Raw genomic sequence first — 7,648 nt, forward strand, 5'->3', positions numbered from 1 at the left:
TTGAACCAGGCTACAGGTGATTCTTCTTTTGTGTTTCTGAAGCACAAGGATGGCTGATGTCTCTGACAGCTGCCTGCTCATGGAAGGGTAGCAGTTATCCATTAGTGCTCTTGCTGCTGTCGCAGCTTCACTGATCTCCCTCAACATCCCCTCGATGTTTCCCATCCTGCTGGGTGCTTTGTAATACTTCCCTAGTGCTGGAATTGTGAAACCTGAACAGGGAGGCTGTGACAGGTAAGGATTTGGTGCAAGTATGAACTAATTTCCATGCACACTGGAGCCTCCTATCCTAAAACATGTCACCTGAGGAAAAATGAGATGGTAACTACTGCAGACTATCAAGGAATTGTTGGAGTGCAAGGAGGGAAGACTTAAGGGAGAGGTCTTAACATATATTTATCATTGTATTTCCAGCCTTGTCTTGTCATTGGTACTGGAGCTGGTGCCTTTGTTAGCCCAGTTTTGAGTCATCCTTCCACTGTCTTTGAGGAGTATCTTCCATTCTGGGCCCAGAATCAAGAAACTGAGGTCTCAACAAAAGAGCCATCTTGACCTGCTGTTGGACAGGTTTATTTAGAACGACCCCTATTTCCTGCTGCTGCTGGGAAAGCAGACCCCATCCTGGTGTTATTTACATTTCTGAAGACATAATTATTACACAAACAACAGGGGGATTGGGGTGAGAGGGACGAAGTAGCTGTATGAGCTCACAGGGCTAATAACTTACTCCTTTTAAAACATTTACAGTTGTAGCTGTAGCCACAGTGGAGTTCAGAGCCAGGGATGGCACCCAGCAGGACGTTGAGTGGAAACAGTGACAGCCCAATCTGATGCACAGGGATCTCCTTTGGTTCTGGCAGAGCTGTAACTTCAGTCAGAACTCCTCAAGGCTGAGCAGTAACCGTAGCTGAGCTTTTTAGGGTTCATTCTGCTGCCAGGGCTCTGTGTCAGGGAGCCAGGCAGCAGCAGCCCAGGGCAGTGTTTCCAATGAATGGGAGATGTGTGGATTCATGTCTCACCTCGCCATGATCCTTGCTGTGTGTGGTTGTGCCATCAGCATCAATTTAGAGGACACTGTAATCAATTTACTAAGTTGCCTAAAGGTGCCTTTTGGTGGGCTCGTATTTATTAATCAGGCCCTCAAACAGAATGATGACTTGGCAGAAATTTTGCTACACTTCGTGATTTGAAACCTTAATTAGTAGGCAGAATGTCCCCAGGATTACAAGTGTTTTGGTTGTTTTAGTCTCTGTGTAAAGCAGCCCGAGGTTAAACCACAGCAGTGGTTTTTTCCTGATTCAGTACAGAGCAGTATTTCAAGAGGGGAGTTAAATTGTAAAGGCTGGAGTAAATTAAGTAGTGCATCAGCACTGCATTCCTTTGATCAGATCTGAGGAGTGTATGCATCAGTTTCCAGCTGCTCACATCTGGGAGTGTCTTCACTGCCATGAAAGGCTCACTGTACAGTTTGGTCCACGAGCTCTGAATTATTCTAGACAGAAAGAGGAGGAGGAGAGAATTACCAGAAAACTTCATAAGCACACCCAGGAATTTTTTCATCCTTTGGAGGCTTTTCCTGACTGACCTTATTTGTGGAAAGGTAACCAAGTCAAGCATGGCTAGAGAGATGCTGGAATGCCATGCTCTCCCAGCTGAATCCGTAGGGGTGACTTGTGGAGAGTTCTGATCTTCCCCCTCTTCCCCAGCCCCTCTTTTGTTCAGTGTGCACACTGATCTCTCCACATCCCTTTATATTGTGCTGGCAGGATTGGACAGGCTTAATTTCTGTGGGACAGGGCAGTAAAAGGAGGTTGCTTCACACAGGACAACTGGTCATTGTACAGGTGAAGGTATTCCCAAGGATGGATGGTTTGCTGGCTCTCAGGCCCCCAGAGCTGGCAAGATTTAGAGCATAATTCAAGTTCCAGCTGACTGTTTTCAGGAGTGAGTGATACAGAAAATAGTAAAACTTACTCTGCTGTCCAGAGCAGGGAAAACCTGACATGTCTCAGGGACCTAGAGGCAGCTTCTGCTGCTGGAGGAAGACTTTTGTCTGCCTTTAGCCTGATGCAGACACTCAGGCACTCTATTTCATACTGCTTTGCTTTGGATTGCTGCAAGCCTTTTCCCAGACATCCACGTGCAGCTTCACAGCACTTGTGGTCTGTCTGTTCAAGCTAACAAGGTTTTAGGTACTTGACAATATTGATTGGGAGTTTTTTCCCCCTTAAATTGCGGCAAGCATCTTTTTCATGGACAGCAGTGGGAGCTGGCATCACTGAAGGAGAGCCTTCAAACCTTGAGCAGTGCAGCAGCAGTGAGTTATATACAGGACTGAGCAGGGAATGGTACTCACCAGAGCGTGGGGAAGATGGAAAAGGGAGAAGTATTTACATGAGCTTAGCCAGGGTGCTGGGAAAGCCTTCTAACCAACTGCTGTCAGTGTCCTGAGGCCTATCAAGGAAAAGGACAGGAATGATATAATTAGGATCAAGAGAGAAATTGTCTTTTCTGCTATTATTTTACTGGATTACGAGGTTGAGAAGACAGCAGAGTGATGTGCTGCTGTGTGTGGTGCAGGCTGGCTCAGGACAGGCTGTTCTTATCTGCACCCTGCTTGGGGTCAGCCTTATTCTTCCCCTGACTGTTCCTGAAATGACACTTAATTCAGTAGTTTCACATCTGGAAGCCAGCCAGTAATGAGGACCTGGACATGTTCCTGTGGTAAGCAGAGAATGAACTGATTCCCACCCACCTGTGGTTTTGCAGGATGGCTCCCAGGAAGTCCCTCAGTACCATCTGCTGGTGGTATTGGCTGTCCAGGTGCAGGTATTCCTGATCAGACTGGCGCCTGGTCAGGAATTCCTGCACCTCTTCCCCTGGGCTGCTCTTGCTGCTTCTGTTAGGTGAAAATGAGAAATATCTTTGTTTCTGAGATACTTTTTTGTCCCTCATTTGAAGTTTGGCTCAGGCTGAGCAGCACAGCAAGGGAGCTTGCTGGGACTGAGCCTAAGGCCATTCTGCTTCATTCCAGCAAGGAGTTGGTTGCTGTATTTGCTCCTGTGTTAGAAGATGGCTTTGGGCTGGCTTGCATCTAACCAGTTGGTCTTATTTAGTGGCAGTCAGTGATCTAACTAGCCAAGGGTAATGGAGAGGCTGCTTTCTGTGTTCAAACCAGACCAGGCATAACTGTTCCCTACCAGTGAAGGATCATGGCAAATATCTGCAAATATTATTGCTTGTTGGTATTGCTATAGAACTCTCAGCTGATTTGATGCTTATAGCCTTGGAGGAAAGGATTAATTAGGCTGCTTAATGATAGCTGTGATTAGGGGGATCCAAGACTAGGGATGCAGGGTGCCTTTTGGGATGTGGAACAGCAGGAGAGATTGCTTCTGTTGCAGTAAAAGGTAGTGATTTCTGCCAGGTGCATGGAAGGCACTGCCCAGGGTAATAAGCAAAACTCAGCCCAAGGACAGCAGGGTGCTGGGGCTTACCCGAGCCTCTTGCCAATGATGGTCTGTAGGAATTTTCGGGCGGAAATCTGCCCCAGGAATTTCCGGTAGTTGTCAGTGAATATGGCATCAGCATGGCGCTGCATCCTGGGGGGAAAGGAAGCACAATGTGCTCTCTGAGCCATCAGTGAACCCTCCAGGTGAGAAATAACAAAGCACCCCACGTGTAACAGTGCTGCTATCAGGGCAGGTAACCACAGCAAACACCTTGTGGTGTTGGACTGCATTAGTGTTGGAGGGTAAAAGGATTTGAGGGAGCTCAGTCCTGACATGGAGGCAGCAGGCAAAATAAAGTGTCTAGGGCAGAGCTGGGCTGGGACATTCCTGTGCTCTGCAGCAGCACCATCACCTCCTGGGAGAGCTGTGTCTGGGAAAGGGTGACAGGAGCCTCCAGCAGATCTCCAGCCTGTGGTGAGACCCCAGCTGCAGAAAATCCACAGGTAAGGGAAACACAGACCACTTGGCTGGTCTCACTGTTGTAAGGACAAGTCCTCTGTGCTTCAGACAGAAATGATCATCATCTATCTCCAGGCAGAGGTGGAAAGGAGAGGCTCTAGCATCCCTGCAGGTCGAGTCCCAGAGCTCAGTGGAAAATTCTGTTCCCTGCAGGAGCCCTGGGCCTGTAAGCCTGCCCCCATCAGTGTGTCCTTGCTGGTGGGGGACACCAGGACATGGTTCTGGACGTGGGTGATTGTTTGGGACTGAGCTGCTGGTCTGCTCCTGGGCTGGGGGAGACTGTAACCAGTGCACTCTGCAGCCACAGGGCTGGCAGGTGAGGTACAAACCTTTTCTCAGTGGGGTCTGTTAACAAACCCTCCTCCTCCCGCTCCTCTGCCAAGGGGTTATGGCTCTGCAATGAGCTGCTGTGCTGCAGCTGGAAGCTCATGGCCTTGCCAGCCACTGGCCCTGGACTGTACCTGCAAGACAAAGCCCAGGCACACTGTGAGATGTGCTCAGATGCCAGCTGGAGCTCAATCTTCTTAACCATTATTCCCTATTTTCCTGCTTTTTCTCTCTCCATTTGTCATCCCATCTTAGCAGTAACACAAGTACTGTCTGGCCCTCTCCCCAGCTAGAAGCTGCCCTGAAGCTCTTCCAACAGTGAAAAAATGGTTGATAGAGCTGCCTCAAGCACACATCCCCCTCGCTGAGCTCCCAGGATCCGTAAGCAAAATCCCAGTGTTTCTGGTATCATTGTGCCATGGCTTTGGCACAATGCTAAAGCATTTTCTATGGGACATTGCAAATCCACATCAGAGAAGCCAATGCTCGATTTTGGGCTTCTGTTGATTTGTAGTGGTACAAAGCAATATTACAACTTCTAAGAGCCAACAAGGAAATACTTGAAATATTAATAGGTATCTGTAGAGTTCATGTACTAGAATATCTGCAGCTCTGACTTCAGTGCAGGTGCCCTGCAGCCACAAATTTTAATCAGTGTTTGAGCTGGAGGTGCTGCCTGCCCTGGAGATTGCCAGATTTCCCTTTATAGAACCCAGCATTCAATTCTAAACTCAACTGTTCGGGCTGAAATTTTCCATCAGGTGCCTGCCTTCTTTGGAAATCACCCCTAGGCCAGCAGTATACCCAAAAAAATTAAGACAGGGCAAAGAAATAGGCCTAGCAACACATTTAGAGTTCATCTGGCTTTCAGAAGTGCTGGCAACTTTAATTTGGCACCTGCTTATTTTGCACAAGGGCAGAGATGAGGCAGATTGGGAGCGTGCATAAAGCACTCAGCACTTACCTGAGGTCTGGATAGAGAGGTGAGGAGATGGAGCATGTGACTAAATGCAGGAACAGGAGCAGGGTGGCCTTATCCAGCATCTTCCACCCCTTGGAGTCACCTAAAATGCAGAGCAGCCTGAGTCAGGGCACTGAGGTGCTCTGGGCTGGGAGGGGAGGCCAAGTGCCACCTTTGTGTTCTCAGTCCCCCTGCTCATTTCTCAGCACAAAGGGACTGCAAATGTGCCTCTGTGGTTGTGGTGCTTCCCGAGGCAGAGATGTCTTGGTGTGGCAAAGTCTTCCCCATGGAGTGCAGTTCCTGGGGGCAGTGGCTGTGTGTGACCCCTTGGGAGCTGGTGTCTCCCTCGGGCTGGGAGACAGGGCCAGTCGGGCTTTGATGCTGTGGGACCCCCTCACTGACCTGTCCCACTGCTGTGGCTGGAGGAGAGCTCTCTCTTGGGCTGGTGTGAGCCCCAGGGACCCCTGCACGGGCTGTAAAAGCACCTGGATGGGGGCAGCAGCTGGCAGGGATGTGAAAGGAACCTCGCTGCCTTCACAGGACCATCTGCAACCAGCTCTGGGACCTCTCCTGCCCCGCTGTCCCGGGGATGTGTCTGCTCACATGGCTGTACCTGCATGCCACAGGTCTGTGCCTGACAGCTGACTGGGCTGCGTCTCTGGCTGGCCAGGGACTGGGGAGAAACGGGGAAATCCAAATAAAGTTCCTGGGCAAAGGGGTAATACTGGCGCAGAGGTAACCCTGGCAAAGCCATCTATCGAAGGCAAGTGCTGAGCTTGGTTTGCAAACAAAACGCAGACTGTTCCATCAGTCATGCTGGGGTGGAGAGGGGACTGGACCGAAACACGTCCCTTTGGCAGGGCTGAAGTGCTGCTGTGTGCAGAGCAGCCCCCACCTGCCCCTGAGCAGCGGCTTTGGTGCAAGGTGAGCTGCGCTGAGCCCTGTGTGCAGCCCTGGCTGCGGAGCTTCGTCTCCTGGGCTTGGCTGAAGAGCTGAGAATGACTCAGGGCAGAGTCGCCCGAGGTCACACACCCTCGGGAGCTGAATGCAGCGCTTTTTTCCCTGGAAGCGAGCAACAGTAGGAAGGTATTTCAGTGAATGCTGCTCTTCCTGAGTTTCCATTGAAAGCGACTGATCTTTTGCTCAAAGAGGATTCTTTAAGAATGTGGATAGAAAGCTTTAAAATACCAAGCTTCCCTGTTCCCTATCTTATTTTACACAAGAAAAGAGAAGCAAGATGTTTGATCTCCCTAAGACAGGGGGAAAAAACCCCACCTCTTCCAAATGTATAACAATACTTCATTGTAAAGGGAGCAGCTTCCAGATGGAAAGGGTTTGGTTGGACTTCTGATTGCTCAAGTGAACTTTCAAGCAGTGGGTTTTACTGATGGGGGAGCTGGAAAACATCATCAGAGAGCTCTCCTTTCTGCTTGGACGGAGCAGATCAACACAGGGAGGGGGAGGCTGATTAAGGACCTGTCTTGTAAGTGGGTCTGATGTTGACACCGGGGAAGTCAGTAACAGGATTAGTGGCAGTGGCAGAAGTGCACGGACAGACATGGGAAAAGGTGTCACTAAGAAATGGGGTTTCTTATCACAAAGTCATTCTCAGCCCAGTCTCTGTTTCCAGTTGCTTGTGCTCCCAGATGGGACCAGCAGCTTCCCCAGCAGCTCCCCCGGGAGCACCACAGCAGCTCCTGGCTCCTGCAGAGCTTCTTGTGCCCGTGGGTGGCATCTCCTACCTCCTGCTCTATTAGAGAATCTCTTTGGCCCCTCAGAGAGCCAAGGAATGCCTAAAGGAAGGAAAAAAGGGACTTTGATGGATATACAGGACTTCTGCTTTTAGAACAAATCTCCTGCTTCCCTTTCTTTTTCCCTTTTTCATTTGTACTTGGAAAAACATTCTTCTTCTGTGCCTCTGCACTAAATACCTTCATGAAAATCCCAAGTCAGATCTTCCTAGATAGAGGAAATTACCTAAGGCGTCTGTCAGTGGGTACCAGCAGCCTGTGGCACCAGCATCCATAGAAAGTGCCAACCAGGAGATTTAATCAGTACTAGAGAAGCTTCTATGTGAGCTGAGAAGTGCCAATGTAAATGAAAACCTAGCCCAAGGCTGTCTGCTTCCCTTTCCTCTTCCTAGGATACAGCCCTGATTACCACTTTCTTTCTGTCTCTGGCTTCTCTTCTTTGAATGTTGGGTTTTCCTCTAGAATTGCTTTATGAACATTTGAGATCCTTTTTTTTAATTTCTCTACTATTAGTTTCTTTGCAATTATTTTTTTATTTGTTTCTGGCTTTGTCCTTCTTCCCCTGTCCTGCTTTGTCTTCTCTCCCTTAGCTACAGCCTGCTTCCAGTTTTTTGGGTATGTCTGTCTCCCTCTTTCCC

General features: G+C 49.2%; 1 protein-coding gene across 1 annotated transcript in view; it reads right to left on the reverse strand.

The window, feature by feature from the left end:
• Positions 1-543: 543 nt before the first annotated feature.
• Positions 544-7,648, reverse strand: part of GHRH (growth hormone releasing hormone) — an 8,767-nt gene continuing 1,662 nt past the window's right edge. Inside the window, exons 2-7 of the mRNA XM_008635329.2 lie at positions 5,263-5,362; positions 4,301-4,432; positions 3,498-3,602; positions 2,756-2,899; positions 2,357-2,454; positions 544-1,492 (exon numbers count right to left, since the gene is read on the reverse strand). Coding sequence (XP_008633551.1) covers positions 2,391-2,454; positions 2,756-2,899; positions 3,498-3,602; positions 4,301-4,432; positions 5,263-5,342 — 525 coding nt within the window. The 5' untranslated portion in view covers positions 5,343-5,362 and the 3' untranslated portion in view covers positions 544-1,492; positions 2,357-2,390. The remainder of the gene's footprint in view (positions 1,493-2,356; positions 2,455-2,755; positions 2,900-3,497; positions 3,603-4,300; positions 4,433-5,262; positions 5,363-7,648) is intronic.

Source organism: Corvus brachyrhynchos, unplaced genomic scaffold (assembly GCF_000691975.1).
Source record: "Corvus brachyrhynchos isolate BGI_N302 unplaced genomic scaffold, ASM69197v1 scaffold10, whole genome shotgun sequence".
NCBI classification, from domain to species: domain Eukaryota; kingdom Metazoa; phylum Chordata; class Aves; order Passeriformes; family Corvidae; genus Corvus; species Corvus brachyrhynchos.